Source organism: Lytechinus variegatus, chromosome 15 (assembly GCF_018143015.1).
Source record: "Lytechinus variegatus isolate NC3 chromosome 15, Lvar_3.0, whole genome shotgun sequence".
In the NCBI taxonomy this organism is placed as follows: Eukaryota; Metazoa; Echinodermata; class Echinoidea; order Temnopleuroida; family Toxopneustidae; genus Lytechinus; species Lytechinus variegatus.
This window is the reverse complement of record NC_054754.1, coordinates 11700636-11723061: the sequence shown is the minus strand read 5'-3', so window position 1 is coordinate 11723061 and position 22426 is coordinate 11700636. Positions and strand designations below refer to the sequence as shown.

Here is a 22426-nt window from a genome sequence, read left to right as displayed (position 1 = left end):
TTCACATTTATGATTTGCATGTACATGTATACTTCCCCCTTTCAAAAGCTGAGCTGGAAGATTAGAATTTGTATTATCACAGACATTTTCAAAATGAAATTCACACAAAAATTAATTCAAAGAAATAAACAAAAAATTGTACATGGGACAAACTATCCAGAAAAACAGGGAGTTCTACATGTAGCTAGCTTAAATTGTAATGAAATAATTTCTTTAATCGGGGTACCATTTACTCACTCAAGATAGTGTCGCTCATTGTTTTTTCCCATTAAAATCTGATTTATACCTTTAAAATAGTACAATGCCAGAGTCCATGTATACATGTATCTCTCTCACTAGTTACCTGTTATAGTTGGTCACGATTGGGTCTGAAAAACAGTAACTTCTGAGTTCTGGGGCCCGTTGCAGAAAGAGTTGCGTTTAAACGCAAGTCAAAAAATCAATCGCAAGTCTAAAATTCGCGCTGTTAATTGGTTGAAAATCAAGTTGCGCATGATTTCTAGAGTTGCGATTGATTGCAACTTTTCTGCAACGGGCCCCTGACTATCTAAACAGGTCTGGTACAGCTATCTGGTCAACTGGGAAAAGTATTATGGATCAAATTTTCGGAAATTGAAAATACTCCTCCTCACCAATTTGTGGTGATCTGCTCTTTCCATTATGTTTATACCTGACCGATAGCTTTTGAGGGTTTTGTGTTGATAGTTCTACTTTCTAGCTTCTCAAACCTTTTGCAATTATCGTGTATGTTTCTGAAAAATTGTTTTCAAATGTTCATGACTATGAATTACTATAAAAACATGAAACTCATCTATGGCATGTATTACTGTTCTTAAAGTTTATTTTAAGTTTGGGTAAATCCCCTCATAAGTGCACCACTAATCACTCTTCCAACTCATTACAAGATTATGTGAAAGCATACACCCTAAATCTGCATGTGGGGGACATTTATAAAAAAAAATGTATTTTACTGGACAAATTTTGTAATTTTATCAAACCAGCCAAAATACAAAAGTGGAGTGAATGTTACATGATTTTTAATAAATTAATTACAGTATCTTGAAAAATGATCCTCTAATCTCTATTTTTTTTGTTTATCAGAGTTATGGCCCACTCTGTTTATATTTTTCTTCATAAAAGCTAGTTTTAATTAGTACCGTTAATTATTCAGTATGTAATCAACAAATATATAAAGAACCCCCAAAACATTCAAAATGATAATTCTGTCAATATAGGACAGGTATTAAAAACTTTCAAGCGATTTGAACACAACTCTTTAACTCGTTGAGCAAATTGAGTAATTGGCAATCTCCTACCAGTTATGACTTCACTCATCACTTGCACTTGACAGGTAAAGATGATCAAGGATGTCATATCTGAGTGAAAACTGTCACATGACCAGGGCTATCACCTGACTGGTCAATTCTTACACTTGTATCGCTGCAAAAAGTTGTGATGATAACAATATGAAAAGTAATTTGTAGTATTTATTAGGCACCGATTATCTAGTTGACTATTCAATGGCGCACTAGTTATTAACCTGGCTTTTTAGCACAAGGCCCTTGGTGTAAATTGTAATAATTGTAAATTGTAATACCTCACCTGGCGTAAAGTTACGAACGACATTACGCACGACTGGAACATGTTCTTAGGTCATAACTCAATTACATAGGGATATCACATAGCACAAGAAAGGATCACCAGTCGTTCGTAAAGTCATTCGTATCTTACGAACAAATGAAACACCCACCAGGATTAAGTATAGAAGAATGTACATGTAGATCACTTTATTGCTGATGGAAATTGTACCATTGCTGGGATTCGAAGCCATGACCCTCTGTTTCAAAGTCTGAATACTAATCCAATGGGCAACAACAATTTACCTTTTATAAACGTGATTTATTCTGAATTTATTGCAGAATTTTGACTTAAAATCCATTAAATTTACCTTAAATGTATCTTAAAGCCCAGCATACCCCTTATAAGTGTTAAACCCCAATCTCTCTCTCTCTTTCTGGCTTGGTCTGTGTGTGTGTGAGTGTCCCTGTCTGTCTGTTTCTCTCTCTATCTATCTCTCTTTTGCATTCGCTTCTGTACATCTCTCTCTCTCTCTCGCTTTCTCCCGTACACCCTCTCACTGTTTCCTATTAACAAATAAGTTTACACACACACTTGTTTTCCCCAGGCTTCTTTCTATCTTTCTGGAGATCTCTTGCTTGCACGTCCTCATTACAAATCTACCCCCTCGCCAAAAAACCCTCCCCTATGTATTCCTTACCCCCTTTCACTTCTTCCCTTCACTCCCCAAGGTATGATTTTCTACCCCTTCACAAATCTCTCCACCTCTCTTACAGAACTCTTTCAATAGGCAACTTCAGACCACCTTGAAGCTCAAGAATACCAGGTTCTCTTGGGTCAGGAAATGTACCCTATTTACTCTAATAAAAGAATATCAGGTATTTTTTCCATTTAGAAAGCAAAATATTTGTAATATTCCCAAAGAAAATACCCACTAAATATTAGGTACTTAGTAGATTTATTGGAACTTTCAGGGGATTTTGTTTTGGCAGTGTGAATATGAGAACTTTTAACAACCCAGCGAGTAGTTGGGTGCAGGCACCGTGGGCTGCTCAAAACTTGTCTGCTCTGCGCATGCTTGTAATTTTGAGAACATACCTGTACCCCAAAAGGGTCTGCTTCAGGTTGGTACGAATGTGGAAAATAATTGTCAAGTATTTTGGGGCATGGACAAGTTCTCAGAAACAGGTATTCTGGTGATCGAGTCAGTCTGAAGGTCTATGTTGACCTCTTTTTAAAAATGCCAAGTAATTCTTGCTCAGTCAAATCTGTTATCATCACATTCTATAATTGGTGAGCAAATGCTAGCCCTGAAGTTTTGGTCTCAACCTCAAACTTGTCAAACAAACCGCCTCTGTGTTTCAGAAGAAATTAAATTTGGCAGTTTCCCCCTGACATTGAATAACAAACCCAAATTTTATATCCCCCACTCCTCCCTTAGTGATACTTGAACTAGTTTTGGTCATTTCAATGGGATCTATTTCAAAGAAACTTCTTTGAAAAAAAAAAAAAAACAACAACAACTAATAATACAGTTTCTGGCCAACAAACGAGGGAAGATCCACTGTTTCATAGATGAGGGGGGCACATTTCTCCCTGAAAATCTGATCAGAATTTTTTGGCCAACAAGGAAAAAAGTGATCACTTTGAAGTAGGAGGCACATTGCCAATTAAGAGATGATAGGGGTAGGTGCAGAAAAGCAATCCCCCACCCCCCCCCCAAAAAACAACAACAAAGGTTTAAAAAGTAGGGCAGTTTTCACAAAAAGGGAGGAACATGGGTAAAATTACCAATTGGAGCTGAAAGGTGGAGACACATGCCCCCTGTACACCCTATTTCTGTGTGTATAAATATCACCCCCCCCCCCCGGAAGATTAATCTGGGAGTCGGAATACAATGAAGGAATAGGTCGGCCACTGCATCTACATGGTTCTGATGCAGGGAAAAAAATACACGGGGGCTCAGGGCGATTTTGCCCTGAAATGCCCTAAAGAGCCCTGGAAAACTAAAATGGAGCCCCTGAAATTCATATAGGGTCCAATGTAGACTTTAAAACAAATTAGGATATTTGGGCTAGTGAGCTCAAAAATAGCCCCGGAAAATAAATTATTAATTTTTTCCCTGTTCTGATGGTTTCTTCCAAACTAAACCACAGCTTCTGACTTGAACTCTACCATCTATAGTTGAATATAACTGCACTTTTGTCCACGGAGGGTGGAAGTTGTATGTTGGTGAATTCCCATGGGGGAACATTGCTTTTCCTTTCCTAATCACAGTTTGCTGGTAATCTCGTTGGAAAAAGTCAACCTTGATGGAGTCTTTTCCCCTTTCTCAACTCTTCTGCATCACCCAGGGATAGCCCTAAAAGTTATGAGTAATCTCAATAAAAGTACATGAAGTTAAATTCTGGTCAGTTAGTCGGAACAAGACGCGCATCCATGTTCGATGTTTTTGTTTAGTAGGAAACCATGAAGTAAAACCATCATTTTCCTTCTTTTCATTTTTTTCCATGGGGCTGGGGAAGGGTTGTTCTGTCGAGGTATAATGGTGAAGAAAGGGGAACTAAAGGAAAGTCCAGGAGGGGCCACTTCCATTGATGAGTGGATACCACGGAGTCTTGAAAAGCACCCTAAACAGGTATTTTTCCATATTCTGAAAATGCATCCCTTCACAAGTATTGGAAACAAAACGATACTCTTGGCAAGTATTCCCTGAAATGAACCCCTTAACAAGTACAGCGATATTTTACTGCTACGTCACGGGTCCGTCGGTCGTCGGTTTTTACCTTTACACACCATTATTTTGTTTGGTTTAGTACGGCCCCACCTTCCACACCTCGCGCAAATCGGACGCTAAACACGTAGTGTTGGGGCAAAAAGGACATCCTTTATAAAACATTTTTATTTTGTTTTATCATCCCCGCATATTTGACCCTAAACACGTATATTTTTCCGAGCGAAATAGGTACCCTTTTCTCAATATTTTTGTGTTTTTGACACCCTTATCACGTTACATATGTAACGTGCCATATCTTGAAAAAGACATCCTTTTTACATGTTTTTTGGGTCGCGCATGGTATCCACTCGTCAATGTAAGTGGCCTCCCCCAGGAGGAATGTCCATGGTCTTGCTAATCATATGACTCGTCATGGAACCACATTCTTTAAAGCTGTTTATATTGCAGTCTGCCTCCCTCTCCTTCTCTCCATTTCTTATATCTTCCTTTGTTACTGCCATTTCCTCTTCCCCCTCCATTCCCTAATTCATACTTATGCGGTATTTGTCTGCCAAATAATCAAGTGTCCCATTGCAGAGTGGTGTAAGTGCGCCTAAAAAAAATCAATTGCAAGTCCTAAATATGCGTGTCTGATTGATTCCAAATCAAGTTGCATTTGATTTTTGGATTTGGAATTGACTGTAAGTCTTTCAACAATGGCACCCGTACCAGCAATCATATCTTGAAGGGGCAAACCCTTCTTCCTTTATTTGTGAACATGTAGAAATGTTTGGAAGAGGGACAATTTGCCAGTGAAAATCACTCATTTCAAAGATCAACCTTCCAGACGAAAATGGTAAATTTTAAAAGCAATTTCTTTGAAACACTTACCCTCAATTCAGTGATATCACTGTAGCCCCCGATGTACAGTACCCCAAGTATTCGGGTCATGTCCAGCGCACTCTGGGATTCAGGGGTCAAGTAATTGACCGGGGCAGCAACGTTGTTAATGGTGGCAAAGGTCGTTCCGGTGAATGCACTTCCAAGATTGAAGATGGCCACGCTATATGTCACGTTGGGTTCTAATGTACCATCTCCGATATACAGCTGAAAGGAAAAGTTTGAAACAATCACAAACTAAGTGCCCATTGCTACATGTATGTGGATGATCATGGGGTAATGGCACAAATCTTGTTATTTATGTCTGTTGCACTTGGTAACCACCTCAGTTTGTTAATTTTGAAGCATGGTCATATACACGGTACAACTTTTGACCAATCAGAGAAAAGGATCATTTGACATTCTTAAAGGGAATTTTATATGCAACAGGGGCCTTTCAATTACGATGCTAAGCTGCTGGCGCACCAAGTGGGAATCAAATCTGGGTTATCGAAATCAGAAACCCTCCCGACAGAGCGATTTTGAAACATCATAAGCAAGAGAGAAGAAAAGAAATGTCTGTACCTCTACCAGTGAATCTGCTTCCACCTTCCATTCTAGATAAAGCCTCTGATTATTAACCCCCAGGGCGAAGAAAAGACCCCTCTCTGCTTCGGTGTTACCCCCCTCCTGGTAGATCAGCATCCCTGGATCATGGCAGTACCGGAAGCTGAACTCTAGCACCTGCTCAGCACCCCTAAGTTGGTTAAGGCTGGCGTCGGAGACAGAGTTGTATCTGATGTAGGCATCGATGTCGATATATTTCTCCGCTGCGGTGGTACTGACTGCAAGTCCTGCGTAATCAATTGAACAGGAAGAAAGTGACTAAAATTACAAGGGAGTGAGGCAATTACAAATCAAGCGCAAGTCCAAAAATCAATCGTAATGGGATATTGCAACTTGCAACTGAACACAAATCTACTACAGATTTGTTGTATAATCAAAGACTTTTGCTTGATTTTAGGATTAATGTTAATTTCGAAAGAGCAAGACCAAGACCTTGAATCAATTTTTATATGCTTAATGCAGCTCAAAGTTTAGAAGATTTTCTGATTAAACTCAATTGCAATTTCAGTCTCATTACCGTCATATTAATCACAAGCCTTTATACATGTAAGATTTTTTTCCTATTGCTCTGACCGATCAAATACAGAATAGAAATTGATATATTTTATACTCCCGATCATGCATAAATTATCATTTTGTATTCAACCCAATATCAATTTCATTTGGGGTACTTTCCAGATTTATGAGGGCTATACTTATTACTTTCTAACTTGGGAGCACCTTGTGCTAAGCGTCGGTATAATATTTTCCCCTTAATAATCATCATCCATTATTTTCAAAATCTTTCATATATTTACCTGAAATGAGTAAGAGTACAAATAATGAGACAGCTGGGTTGTATAACCTAAGCACGCAACTTCTCCTCCATGACAGACAAGACGTCCTCTGGGAAATTACACCTTCGTTATTCCTTTGATTCATCTCCTTACTCGAATAAAATGTTTTTGAGGAAGTACTGTTGTGAAACAACCATCTACTTGATGTTCTCGATGAATGGTTCCATATTCCAATATTGCCAAACGTGGCCTGTGTCAATGAACTTGTTCTATTACAATGCATTGTTGTTGATAAATTCATTTCATCACAAAATTTTGAAATATTGATGCAAATTTTGTTTTAAGTACACAAACTTTGAATCTCCTTATAACAGTTAGGAAACCATTGTTGTGAAGTAGAATTTATGTAAAGGATCCATACAGGAAACTAAATGCAGAGAACACATAAACGGCTTTTCACATTCAATCTTTATATCCCTTAGAAGGTATGCAAAATTTCATCTTGTTCGATCCATTTTAAGTTCATAGCATTCTGTCCTTTCCGACTGGTCCTATAGGAAAGCACTATATGTATCCACAATATTACCTGAAAAGAAAAAAAGATAAGACTGTTTAAATATGCAATATGATGAAAAGTACTAAGTCACAAAAACAAATGTGCCCATTGCAAACAGAGTGTACCAAAGAGGGAATCTTAATATAAGGGCTAATATGCAGAGCTCATTGAACAATGTAAAATCTAAGATTACTATGATATGAAAGAGCAAATCCTAAGCTTTTTATTAATACTTCACTAGTGCTTCGGACACCAAGCAATAACTCTTCTAAATGATGTTGAATACAACATATATACATGTATGAATTCCATGTTGTTTTTTTCTTCAAGTTCTGACAAGTATTGAGGCTAGAGCAAACTTTCAATCCTGATTCCTCCACTGGAAGATTTCTTTGTATTAAAGGGGAAGTTCACCCTGAAGAAAACTTTGTTGTAAAAATAGCAGAAAAAATAGTAAAAAATATTGGTGAAGGTTTGAGGAAAATCCGTTAAAGAGTAAGAAAGTTATTAGAGTTCAAAGTTTTGGATTTGTGACGTCATAAACGAGCAGCTGCCCCATGTGTTATGTAATATAAAATGCATAAATTTCAAATTTTGGATGGTTCCTGATGACTTAATTTTGTTTTCTATTCATGATCGGGTGTGAAATGATTTGTCTGTTGATATACAAAAGGTACAGTGAAAACCATTTTCAATTTTCTGAGAAAATGACATTTCATTGATTTTTTACCATTCGCTATGTAGGAATGCTGCTCGCATATGACGTCACAAATCAAATAATAGAAATTCTAATAACTTTTTGATTATTTGATGAATTTTTCTCAAACCTTCGGCAATATTTTTTATTATTTTTTCTGCTATTTTTACAATTGACTTTTTGTCAGGGTGAACTTCCCCTTTAATGAACATGAAAAACTGAAGAATTCCTTTGAATGCTGTTGAAAGTAGTTGTTTCTCCCTTTTTTTTTTCCAATTTCTTTTTCACCCACAGTAGGGTGTTTTATTCAATATATAATCAGTTTACATGTAGATCTGCTTGCACAATCAATATGGCTTCAGTTTACATTTGTTTTCAGTCAATGTACAAAAATAATCAGAAAGTGAGTTTTTAACAGTATAAAAAGCTGATAATACAGTCTTATTACAAAATGAATCATTTATGGTACCAAAAGCAAAAACATAGCTTTAATTTATGTAGAGAACGAAAGAAAAAGATGCAAAATTGTATCTCGCAAACCGTTGAAAATCTTTTCGACATTAGTTGACAATCTTTTCGACATTAGTCGAAAAGATTAATAAAATTTGACCAACACTTTTCAAAAGATGCTTGCTGCATATTTTCACATAAAATAGCTTTTTCGTACAAAAAATAATTCTTTAACTCGTTGAGGATTTTCTGTGGCATAAGACGAATTCCAGCTAATTTGATTTTATATATCATCCATTTTATCCAAATAATCAGTGTATTTAAGGCTCTATTATATTTAATGGGAGTAATTCCAAAAAGAACATTTTCCATGGTTAATTTTAATACTAATTTGCATCTTTCAAACAGTCTCCTTTCAAAGTATGCCCATACTTTTTTAACTAAGTGGCATTCAAAGAACAGATGTTCAATAGTTTCAACTTGGGAGGTACAGAAAGTACAAGTACTACTTGCTTTAGCTTGGATTTTGCACAAATACAAATTCGTTGGAATAATACAGTTAATTAAGCAATATTGAAACCACCTGATTGAAACATCTGTCATTACTTGAAACGGTATAGAATTAGAACAACGCCATTTCTCCAGTGAGAATTGTTTTCCGATTCTCTCTTCCCATTTTTTTTTTCTTTGAAAGTTATTAGATACCTTTTTTTCACCAATGGAACATAAATATTTTTACAACCTTTATTTTGCTTCATCAATACAGTAATGACATTTGGTCTCAATGGAGTGGTTAACTTCACAAAATCGTTATCAGGTTGCGAAAAACTCTCTAACTTTTCACTGATCTCTTGTTTTATAATGAAATATGTAAGGTAATTAATGGAAACATTGTACACTTCAATAATTCTTTGTCTACTTAAAACCCGACCATCTGTTCCTATTAAGTCGTTGACAAATCTTAAACCCTTTTGACTCCAGTGCCTAAAGTTAACTAGATTTCTGTTAATAACTATGTCTTCATTATGACATAGGAGTTCAGAAAAGAATTCTCTTCTACTGGAACATCTATTTGCTTTCCGAAAAATACACCATGAGGAAAGTACATCTTTCCAAAAAGGGTTTGTTATTGTATTAACAAACTTTTCTAAATAGCCATGACTATAAAGTAAAAAATTGGAGTCTAAAAAAGGGATGGCATGCAAAAAAGAATTGAAGCATATATTATCCATGAATCCATTATGCATTCTTCGTATCCAGGTTAATTTCAACGACATAAAGAAACATTCAATATTTACCATTTTCACACCACCTTCCATATAGGAATTACAAATCTGAATTCTTTTGATACGATCAGGTTTTTTATTCCACAAAAAACTGAACAGAACCCTTTCCAGCTCTTTTATAAACACAGGTGATGGATTTGGTAAAGACAAAATTAAATAATTAAATTGTGAAAGAAAAAGAGTTTTAACAAGAGTTACTTTACCTAGTGGGGTTATGTTTCTATTTGACCAGACTTGAATTAGGCGCTTCACCCTGTTTAGGGCAGGTATGTAATTAAGAGATACAATGTTATCTAAATTTAAAGAAAAGTTTATACCTAAACAAGTGAAACAGCCATCATCGACCCACGAGAGTTTCATTTTTGTTTTAATTCTGTATGGGCTATATTTTTTCGATCCAATCCAAACAATTTTAGTTTTACCTTCATTAATTTTCAATCCTGAAAGTGAATAAAAAATCGCAATAACAGAAAGGGCACTGTTCACAGATTCAACCGAACCATCTAAAAAGAGGGTTGTATCATCTGCATACTGAGTAATTTTCCGAATATTTCCTTTAATATCAATTCCTTTAATACAATCATTTTGACGAAGCATAACTGCTAAAATTTCAGCACATAACAGAAATAAATAAGAGGAAAGGGGATCACCCTGCCTACAGCCTCTATTTATAAAGAAACGTTCTGACAAATGACCATTTATGTATACTGAAGACATATTTTCATTATAAAATGTTTGAATCCACTGATGAATGGAAGGCCCCAAATTAAATGTTTCTAAGACTTTGTATAAAAAATTATGTGAAACTGAATCAAAAGCTTTCTCGAAATCGAGTAATCCCTTTTACCAAAACTTGACATAAATGTAAAGGAAACTGTTCCTTTATCTTCTGGATCGATTTATTTAGCCATACATGTACCTGGTGTTAGTGGTACAAGTAATGTACATGTATAACTGAAAAAAAAACGGACAAACACTCTTTCACATTCTGGAAAAATTTAAATTTTGGGACCTGATAATCTAACAATATTAGCCCTCTAAATTCAAATAAGGTTTATTTTAGAATGCACTGTATTAAAGAACCTGTCAATTCACTTTTTGGTGAAACATTGAGTCTCTGAATAGTACAAAAAGAAACCATGCTGTGCTCCAGTGCTCCACCAATTAATGAATTGTTTTAAAGAAAATGTCAATTCATCTCTTGATTAACATGGAGACTGAAGAACTTAAAACAGCAAAATGAAACCAGCAGTCCACCAATCAATCAATTAATAAATTTGTCTTGGGAAAATCCAATTATAATCTTTTTCCTTATCATTTTTAAAAGAAATATTTAAACAAGTTCACTATGATCCAACTATCAACTTCTCTGTCTCCAGCAAAGAGGGGATGCTCTCGACATTGAATTCTAAATTGGGTAATTTAGGTCCAACAGTGCACAATGCCATATCGGACAGTGCTCAGGAAATTGTTTATTTACTGGTCATAATCATTCTAATATCCCTCGGGCACTGGAGGATGTAATTTGTGTATGTTGTCTCTTCAAGGACTTCAAGAAAGGAAGAGCATTGAATGATCTGAGCAAATTCTTATCAGACAACAGATTTGTTACAGCTGACACATAAAAAAAACCTATATGTAAATTATCTTAAATTTTAAAGAGAAATTCCTGTAGTTGCAGTAAACACTGATTTCATGAGAAAGTCTGTAAAACAAGGCTTAATTGTCAGTATATCATCGAGGATCTCGATCTGGTACAGTTACATTAACTGAAATTTGTGAAATCTTGAAATCTATGCTGAAAAGTGTTCAGACTGAAGATCCCCAACACAGATAAGCACATGTGGGACAGTGTATAATTATTGCTTTGAATGTCGGGCCCGACGCTCTACCGGAATTCTGTGCTTATTTCCTGATTTCTCAGCAATTACACAATTTTTTCCAGAATCCTTTGGCACATACATTTTATTTATATACAAACAGACACTTTGGTGGTCATTTCATTGGATTCTGTACAAACTCATTTTTATATCGTTACCAAAACTAGCATTTACCTTTAAATTCAATTACATGAATAAAATATTTACTTTAAAAAATCTGTTTGTAATAAGTTTATAATTTTTGCACCAGTACAATGAGGTCTATCTCGTGTAAAATGATTTCCATTCTTAATATGCATTGACATTTGGAATATAATATACACTGTACCTGCATTTTTTTTTTCAAAAGAATGGAGACAGCTCCAAATGATAATTTTGAGCACTTTTGTTCTGGTAATGAAAAGGGGTAGCTTTGATAGAGATGCACTGATCACCAAACCATCCTTTTCAATAGTCTCTCATTTTGTTCTTTTCCTTTCTTCCATTCGATATTAAAGCCAAATCAATCAATCAATCAATCAATCAATCACTCAATCAATCAATCAATCACTCACTCACTCAATCAATCAATCAAACAAACAAACAAACAAACAATAAAAAAACATTTAAAGGACTGTTTCCTCCAGACCTTTTAGGCTGGAGCAGCAGCCATATCATTTCTATTACATGTATGAAGAAATATTACAACCCATGCCCTACAGATTGAGAGTCTGTGATCAATGAAAGAAAATGTCAAAATGAACCATTCTTTTTGATTGAAAAAATATTCAGTATTAATATATTGGATAATATTCCCTGAACACTTCAGAGAGAAAACAACTGAATGGTGTCAACAACTGATCTATTCATCAGATTTTGGTAGACTGACAAAACTCAACGTATTTATTATCAAAGAAACTCTTCTTCCCACCATCCTCCAACCTCTTTGGTCCTTTCTTTTCTTTTTTCTTTACATCTCCTTCTTCATTTAGTCATGTACACTGTATCATTTCTTCATTCTCCTTTTTTCCTCATCTTTGCCTATAGTGAGTGATCGTATTACCGACTGGTCTTGTATAATACCAAACACACATTAGCATGTACATGTACGCATCAGAAAATAATTTTACTATGCTTCAAAATTTGCAACATCCTCCCAATGGGAATTTGGATAGAAAGATGATGAAAAATTGCCAATACACACTTTCATAGTCTTTATTTTCTCTAAGCAACAAAATCATGGTCTCAATACCAAATGTCTACTGAGGAGACTACTAGGGTGCGAAACAGGCCCAAAACAAACAACAACAAATATGGTCAAAATAGCTGATCAATGATTTTGTGAATTTTCCAACTTTTCCCACGTCCACAGAAAATACACATTTGGTAATACATGTACGTCTCCAATCCCATTTTCAAGTGACCAAAATATTTCACATCATGGGAAGAAGGGTGTAATCAAATCTGGTATCGTAAAAAGATTACTGATCTCTGCAAAAAATTATATTTGTGTATTCATGGTGGAAGTTTGATGAATTTTGAGAAAATATTGTCCTTGATGAGATAGAATTTATAAAAAGTGTTTTGTGATTAGACAGGAATAACCGTTGTTTCTGGGGATTTATTCAACAATTTCGGACATTTTAATATAATCCCCATTCACCGACGGTAGTGTGTTAGTGCAAGCCTGCATGTGTAATCTGGGTCGAAAATTCGGAGGCGGTTTTGTCTAGATTTCATATTTCTTTTAGATTCTAAATGACATTATTTTATCTTGAATGAAGGCCCACTATTTTCGTTAGACTCTAATCTTTCTATTGATACTATGTAAGTTCTATAAAGTATCGAAAATATGCGTTATTCCCGATGAGTTATTCCCCGGGTTATTCCTTATTTTTTTAATTTTCTGCCGGAGAGGAAAATATGGCAGCCGTCAACAGGTTGTGCTTTTATCAAGGATTTCCGATTAAATTTTCGATATCTTGGCCAATCAATGCGAGCGACAAGAGCAAAGCAGTGGCACAAATCGCGATATATAGCGACTGGTAAATACGTCTGTAAGGATGATGACGTCATCCTAGACAGCTGGCAGCTGTCTGTTTTGAGGAGTTTTTTAACGTTTTTAATAAAAATTTCTCCTCATACACAGACGGCTCGCTATCGTGCAGCCACTATTAGGGGACTTGCAATGCAAAATCCCCCCATCGGGGCTCTTCAATTTGTCTTTAATGAATAAAAATTTTGAAAATTAACGCGACCAAAATGCAAATTAATATTCCCTCTTGGCATTAATTGCCAAAAAACGGAGAAAAATAAAGTTAAAAGGAACAAAAACAGTGACTTACCTCGGCTGTCGCGCAAATTCACTTCCCCGTTTTATCCGATCTTAAGTACATAAACATATGGCCATTGAGTCCCCTGTACAGATTGCGCTAGAACTTCGGTCTCTGTATTTGGTGAGTGAAGCCAAAGGAGTTCAGCTGAACAACCAACATAACAGAGACCGAAGCTTTTGGTCTAACGTCATCCAAGATGGCAACTTACGTTAACCAACGAAAGGATCGAAGATGACGATGTTTTGATCATCATTTGAAAGGAATTAGCGGTAACCGCTGTCTAAGGAACGATATTTCTGAATTTTAAACATTTTTTTTGTAAATATGGATGTGATTTCTTTTTCACAATGTGACATTTTATGCAAAAAAAAACGATCCGAAAATCGGGTTTCAGCTGAATGTTAGATCTAACATTACTGCTAATGCGTTGCCTGTTCGTACGGGCCTCCAAGCTCTTCAGTCTATGTATTGGTGAGTGAGCCAACGCATTTCAGCCGAACAACCAAAATACAGAGACTGAAGTGAAGCTTTTCATGCTTTTGGTCTATTCGGTGATAATTAAGATCCACTGACATACTTCTAGAAATCTAAGCTTATCTTCTTCATTCTCATGATGAACTCAAGATTCTGACTCTCTAAGTTCTGAAAATGAAAAGACAAGTTATTTTTGTTTCTTTGCAGAGTCAAAATTGCATTGACAATTACAAAATGATTAAATCAAATGAACTGCTCTCTCTTGTCAAAAAAGTTCTTCTCCACTCCAGTTGGTACTTCCTTTTATTCTTCTCAACATGCTCAATTCCCTCATTCTTATTTTCTTCACTTTAAAAAAACGTCTCTCAACCACGACCGTCTTTAACTTGGTAATTTTAAGTCAAAGCAAAAAACAAAAACACAGTCATAGTCATAGGCGGCATAGCTTCATACATCACACATGTACACCACACGTAGATAACGACATATGGGACTGGGCTCCCAACTTGCGTCACAAAACAGTCAACAACCAAAAAGGTTAGATTATTAGCAAAATTACTGACACTTTTTCTTTCGTTCATTGCTACAGTAATCTTACCATTTAAATGAGGATTTTCCATTCACAGATTCACCCTTTACTTCAGCAAATTGTAGAGAATCATCTGAAATCCAGAATCCCTTTTCCCTAACAGTTGAAACCCTTTTTTTTTCCACAGTCAACAATACAATTTAAATGTTATGGAATTTCAACGGATACCTCGCGCTCGTAGCGTATCAACGGGGACGCCGCTCGGTAGTCAGGCGTTGGGCGGAGAATACGGTATGAGTCATCGTCAATCATGATCTCACGTTTGCCTCGAAGCGAAATCAAGCTAAAAATTCAATGGTTCTTTTCCTAATTTTAGCATGTCCCCCCCTCACGTTTGAAACTCAAACCACCAACCCCATTTCCCTCTTTCTCTTTCGGGATTCCATTCTGATAATTTCTTAAAGCTGTCCATTTCACAAACTATCTTCCTTTTCTTTATTATGTCCTGGGTATGCAAACTATTTGTAATTTCAATTCATTTATTTCATTTCTACTAAAATGCAAATCAGAAATGTACAGTTTGCATATAGCCAATGCAATAACAAAATAAAAATGCATAAATTTCATCTTTTATGACATGAGGACTTGATTTGTTTATTGATATACTGAAGGTACAGTAAAAACATTTTCATTTTTTGAGAAAATGACATTTCTTTGATTTTTACCACATACGATATGCAAGAAATCTGCTCGCATATAATTTGACGTCACAAATCAAATAATTACTGATATAGCTTTTTTATTATTAGTTTTTCGGCTATTTATACAATAAACTTTTAGTCAGGGTGAACTTTCCCTTTAATAAAATGATGTTACTCCACGTTACTTCAAAATGTTTACTTCAATCCATGAGCGATTATGTCTCGATGAATAATAATTGACTAAATGTATTTATCATGTTCATTCTCAATATTTTCAATGATATTCAATTCAAATAAATATGTATTTTTCTTCCATTTAACAAATTTCTACTTTTTTTTGTGAACATATAAATTCATATACTTACAAGTATCAGTTTGTCGTGAAGAACAAAAATAAATAGAAGGCGTAAGACTCTCGTTCAATTTTGTTGGTCCAAAAGTTGTGAAAGTAGTATAACATTATGAAAAGGAAATAAGGTCAAAATTATAGTATTTTTGTGCCCCAAAAATACAAAATGACAAGGGTTACAAAAATACCTATATGTTTTTTAGAGGCATTTTCTGTTCCTCAAATCCATAAAACTACCTTTATTTCAAAATTGATCTAGGCCTACATGAATTTTTGTGACATCAAAACAAACGTTTGAAGGATTTTACTCATAATTGTCATGGTTGTTTTCTGTCACTTTCAAAAAGCAAGAAAAACTGTACAGAAAAAAAAATGATTTAGACATATTTCGTAGACCTTATAGTCTTGGTAAGGAATGGGTCAAGTAAATGACCATGGCCCACATGCCTTAATTCTTATCCACTTTCTGAAAAAAAGTATTACAGAAATTTGTTGTGATACTATAAATCACAAATACGTATTTGTGGCTATTTCTATAATGGATAGAATTTAATTAATCAACAGGAAAATAGAAGCCTGACAACTATTCAACCATTATCCTTTTATAACAAAATGCAAGGCCATTTCGCATAATATCATTATGACTACAAGGTTGGAACAGTGTTTGATTGGGGTTTAATTATATTGTAATAACTTATACTTTAGTTCTACCGTCCCGTGACCATGCTGGATAATATTTCTTTGCTGTGATTATCAACATTCCTTCTTAGGCCATGTTACACATGTCTTAGAAATGATAAATCGTATTGTTTTACAATTGATTGCACAATATTAATCAACACCATCAATCATGAAAATCGTTTGTGTAATGATGCAATCAATTCCCTAGTTTTGTGTAAATGCGCCCAGGTTTCGTGTTCGTGACAGTTTGTTCCAATTCTCACACTTCAACATTTCACGCTTGATGTCATGATAATGTTTGCCTTGTGGTTCTCATGAAGTACATGACGTCTATTTCGTTTTTGAAATGAATTTTCTCCACAATACACTTTTGGATTAGCATGTGTTTGTGAATGAGATCAGTTCAGGGACATGGGAATGATTTTATAATTCAAAGAGGTGATGCTTGTATGTTAAGAAAAAATGACAGGTAAAAAGGTCTTAATTGAGGAATGAATGTGACTTTTGCCAAGTAAAATTTGACAAGAATAAAAAAACCGTTTTCACTCCCCAATGAATGCGATTTTTGTCAAACCCATCCCCAAATGGGGTATCAACACCCCAGCACCACTACTTCCAAGGGCCATGGTTCAGTTTAGGCTAAAAAAATGATTGTTGTGTAAGTTTGGTATGGTGGAATAAAAGTGGACAAAAGCAAGGACGGGAGAGATAGAAGGTAATGTAGGAAATGACGAAGGGAGAATATATCTTTGGAGGTAAGGGATTAAAAAATATATAATTCATATTGGAATACACTTACATTAAGAGAGAGAGAGGGGAGGGGGGCCGGGGAGAGAGGGAGGGGAATTTGTGGAGTCAGGTAGATAGAGGTCGAAGAGATTCCATAAGAGAGCATTAGTGTTCAGGGGCCGTGGAACGGTTTTCAAACGGTGGGGGGGGGGTGACCATGCAAAAATCACAATCATAATGGTAATTTTTACGTTTTTGTACCCGGTTTTGAAAAAAAGTGGAGGGACTGAAGCCCCCTCGCCAGCTCCCCCCCCGCTTCCGAGGCCCCTGGTGTATTGGGCCAAAGGCGAGCAAAGCGAGGGGGTGATTTTTTTTAATTTAAAGATCAAATTTTGTTATATAATTTTGACATAAAATATTCAGAAAATGGCGATTTGATAATAATAATATTGTGTTGCATATTTCTTTAATACATTTCAATTGTTATAACTGTATTTATGATGCATTTTGTCTACTGTTTTGTTGGAAATGAGAAAAAATAAAACTGAAACTGAGTTTTCTGGCGAAGGGGGGGGGGTGGATTCATGGCCCCAAAGCGCCCCCTTGGCCCTCTGTACGCCAGTGTTAGAGAGAGAAAGAAAGAAAGAGAGGAGAGATCTTGGAGGGAATGCCTAATGGGGAAAGAAATTGCACTGGAAAAATGGGTCTGCTGTTTTCTTAGGCATCACGACCCCCCCCCCTCAAAAAAAGAAAGAAATAGAACAAATAAAAGAGGAATGGTATGTGGTAACCGTGGCGGTAAAAAAAGTTATATTGGAAGAAAAGCAGAATCATATAAAATTCACTAATAAGCGTATATGAAATTTTCCCGAAATTTGTGTTTTGTGTAAATGTTTTTGTGTTTAATTCACTTTGTATAGCTAAAAATAATTGCTAATTTTTGGCGAGAGTATAAATTTTTACCTTTCTAAGAAATATCTACAAAAAATGCCAAAATATAAATTTCTTATGTATAGTCTTTAAATTCTTATGTATTTCTTTGTTTCATTTTTAATTTTTAACGATGAACTTTGTCGGGAACCCTTTTGCATAAAATAGATCCATTTTACCAATAAAAGTTAAAAAGTAATCATACATTTATGATATTTAGTTGAAAACCCCAATTTACAGTGACTTTGAACACGGAATCACGCTTTTGAGCAATTTTGTCCTGACATGCACTCATACAAAATGTTGCATAATTTCGGAACCCTGGCGTCGCAGATTTGGTCTCAAAAGATTGGCAAGACTTGAAAATAAAAAGTCAGCGAGCGGCGCGTTAAAAAAACATTCGCGCGACGGCGTGACGAATTGACCCCAATTAAATAAGGGTTGTAAGGGTTAAATATTACGTGGACAGCAATTGCAAAATAACTAAAAAGGTGCTTGGTTATTGACGAACTTGTTCCGGAATTCTGGAAAATATTTTTCTTTTTAACTGGGAAATAAAGAAAAAAGATAAATAAATGAAAAAGACAAACAACAAAAATCAGATACCATATCCTGTATATCATGTTGACGTGTGGTTTCTAAACTATGCATGCACATTCGCTTTCACAGTATTCCATGAATATCATGCATTATATCCTTGAAAACTGTATTGTGATCATCATAATCGACTTGTAACAAAGTACACAAACAAATACCATACAAATCCACATTCCATTATACACCAACGCAATCAAGCAGGAATGAGGAGAATTACTATGGAACTAGCAGTACATTATTATTGTAGTCATAAAAGTTTGTTGCTGTTGGTTGGTTGTTTTTAACTTCATAAAAAGTTAGAATTTCCACCATATTCTGTTCCTCCAATGCTTTCAATCTATCAATTCATAACGATTATCAGAGGAACATCTGGGCCCCGTCTTACAAAGAGTTACGATAGATCCAATCAATCGTAACTCTTTGGAAATCCATCAGTGTCATAATTTTTTCTACAGGAAGTTTGTGAAATGTCCTTTGTAAACAACGAGAACACACCAAATTGTTAAGAAATCAATGAATTCATGGATATACATTCCTATCTAGAACAAATCTTGAACAAGCGTGCATTTTATACGTTGACTTTGCTGGCTTCCCGTGGTTGCAATTGATCTGATCAACGCAACTCTTCGTAAAGCCATGGACCTACTAGGTCCATGGTAAGACGGGTCCCTGATCAAAAAAAATGTACTCATTCTCCGGATTCTACGGTTTCCTTGAAAACGCAATTAACAACCATCAATATACCAGTAGGCCTAATTGATCCATATGTGACTTCGATTGGACAACAACAACAGCAGCAACAACAAATATTTATTAGCTAACTGCAATTGAAAAAAAAAAACTTTAAGAGGTATATGCCGTGTCTGATATCGTGTCATGCATGAGTTCTACCCCAAACTCCTTGATAAAACAAAGTAAAGGAATCGAAAGATGAACTATAATTATTCTTTGCATAGGGCTGTATAATTTGAGAGTACCCACCTGTTTCCTCGGTGAAGATGATATGGTTTAAAAATAATAACATTTTACAATAAAAGTTACCAATTTGAACCTGCTAATTGATACATACCTTGCTATGAAAAAAATGGAAAAGTAAATCATATTCCAAGGAGTTTTACATATCCCAGTCTTTATGCAAACTCATTCAATTCTTTTTTTACGAATATCGGACCCGAATTAGCAAATAAAATAAATACTCCCAATGCACATTTTGCAGATTATCTGTCAGATCCAAATCAGGAGTCTCTTTTTCTAACCCCAACGAACCCTTCTGAAATTGTCAACATTGCCCGTACCCTTCACAGTTCTAGATCTTCTGGGTCTGATGGCATCAGTATGTTTTTACTTAAGCAAATAATTCACCCTCTTGCTAGCCCCTTGGCTCACATATTTAATAACTCCTTATCTCAAGGCGTTTTCCCAGATTTATTTAAGATAGCTAAAGTCAATCCAGTTTTTAAGAAAGACAATCCTCACGAAATAAGTAATTACCGTCCCATCTCTTTACTTCCAACAATATCAAAAATTCTAGAAAAAATAGTATACACAAGACTTTACAAATTTATCAATAAACACAATATTCTAAATTCGAATCAATATGGTTTTAGGAAATATTATTCAACAGACTCGGCTTTACTTCAAATTTATGACAAAATAAGTAATGCCATAGCAAATAAAGAACACGTAATTGGTATTTTTTGTGATTTAAGTAAAGCATTTGATACTCTTAACCACGATATTTTACTCTCCAAACTCAATCATTATGGAATACGAGGCCAATCTCTCTTATGGTTCAAAGATTACTTGAATAATCGAAGGCAATATGTCACTTTTAATAATAATGACTCTGATTCTCTTTTAGTTCAATGTGGTGTTCCACAGGGTTCGATTTTAGGTCCTCTTTTATTTTTACTCTATATTAATGATATTATAAAAACCTCCTCTATTTTGTCATTTGTCTTATTTGCTGACGATACAAATATATTTTATTCTCATCAAGACCTTAATTCATTAAACTATGTAGTAAATCGTGAAATTTACAAGGTGTCTAACTGGTTTAAGGCCAACAAACTTTCTTTAAATACAAAAAAGACTCATTTTATGTATTTCAGACATCAATCTCATAATATCAACACACCGATTTACATTAACATTGACGGTACGCCTTTAGAACAGAAAACCAATTCAAAATTTTTGGGTGTAATTATGGATGAATTTCTGTCTTGGAACCAACACATACACCATGTTACAATGTGCGTTTCAAAAAATATTGGAATCATTTCAAAGTTAAAATTCCTTCTTCCTCATAAAACTTTATTCTTATTATACAATTCGTTAGTTCTTCCATATATATCATACTGTAATATCGTTTGGGCAAACTGTGGCTCTTCTAAACTAAACTCTATATTTAAACTACAAAAAAGAGCTATCCGTATGTGTACAGGCTCACATTACTTGGCTCATACTGACCCATTGTTTCACAAACTCAAAACATTAAAAATCTTTGATATTAATAAGATTCAAATTGCTATATTCATGTTTAAGTATTTTAATAATCAACTTCCTCAGTCTTTTAATAATATGTTTAGATTCAACAGGTCTGTCCATTCCTACCCAACCCGCATATCTGGAAACCTCCACCTCACTAACCCCAAATTACTAATAACCCACAAATCCATTCGACATTACGGTCCCGATATTTGGAACAATCTTCCAGACAATATCAAATCATGTTCAACAATCTACTCCTTGAAAGCTAATATTAAACGTAACATTATTACATCTTACGCAGCCCCCTCTTAAACTTAATATCTCAACTGCTCTCTGCCGCACCTGCACCTACACCTGCACAGCACCCACTTGATCAATGAAGAACTATTACGTACCTTTTATGAGGCCTCCATCATCATCAAGCCTAATCGCTCACGATGGCGGTCTCCTGCATTCATTTATAACCTTGTTTTGAAAAAATATATAACACATCTTTTTTTTGTTAATATTTATTTACAATATTTATACTATGCGACTATTATTTTGTTATGTATACCTTTGTAAATATTGTATATATGTATTTTGTAATTCTATTATTTTGTCATGTATTACCTTTGTAAATATTGTATATATGTATTTTGTAATTCTGATATTGATGTGAATGCAGAAATAAATAAAATCAAATCAAATCAAATCAAATATTGTGAATTAATAAATATTGAAGGAAATAATGAAGGGTCATTTAAAAAGAAGTAGAACTAAATAATGTATTAATTTAAAGCCACAATAATTTTTTTGTATAATCATGCTCTCAAATCGAGCAGAAGTATAAATAAGCTTTCATCGGTTGGGGATAATCATGATAATCAAATAAAATTAAGTGTGTGACTGACCACTTGGCTTGCGAAGCGAAGAGTGGATGAAAGCTCAGTTTCAGTTGGGTTTATTTTTCATATCTCACAAAATATCGAATGCAATGTAACGTCCATAAAAAACACTGAATAATTGATGATGAAATGATACATTACATCGCAATAATTCAATATGATTACGACAATGGTTATAACATTGAACGTTCCAGATTACACAGAGACAGATAATGTCAATAAGATGAGGATATGAAGGGTAAACTATCAAATACAAGCTCGCAGTTTATAGCTTATAATTGTTAAGGTTTGTATTTTAT

General features: G+C 35.0%; 1 protein-coding gene across 1 annotated transcript in view; it reads right to left on the bottom strand.

The window, feature by feature from the left end:
- Window positions 1–14977, bottom strand: part of LOC121428540 (protein eyes shut homolog) — a 64796-nt gene extending 49819 nt beyond the window's left edge. The window contains exons 1-4 of the mRNA XM_041625232.1: window positions 14833–14977; window positions 6598–7162; window positions 5759–6027; window positions 5186–5401 (exon numbers count right to left, since the gene is read on the bottom strand). Coding sequence (XP_041481166.1) covers window positions 5186–5401; window positions 5759–6027; window positions 6598–6877 — 765 coding nt within the window. The 5' untranslated portion in view covers window positions 6878–7162; window positions 14833–14977. The remainder of the gene's footprint in view (window positions 1–5185; window positions 5402–5758; window positions 6028–6597; window positions 7163–14832) is intronic.
- Window positions 14978–22426: the final 7449 nt, after the last annotated feature.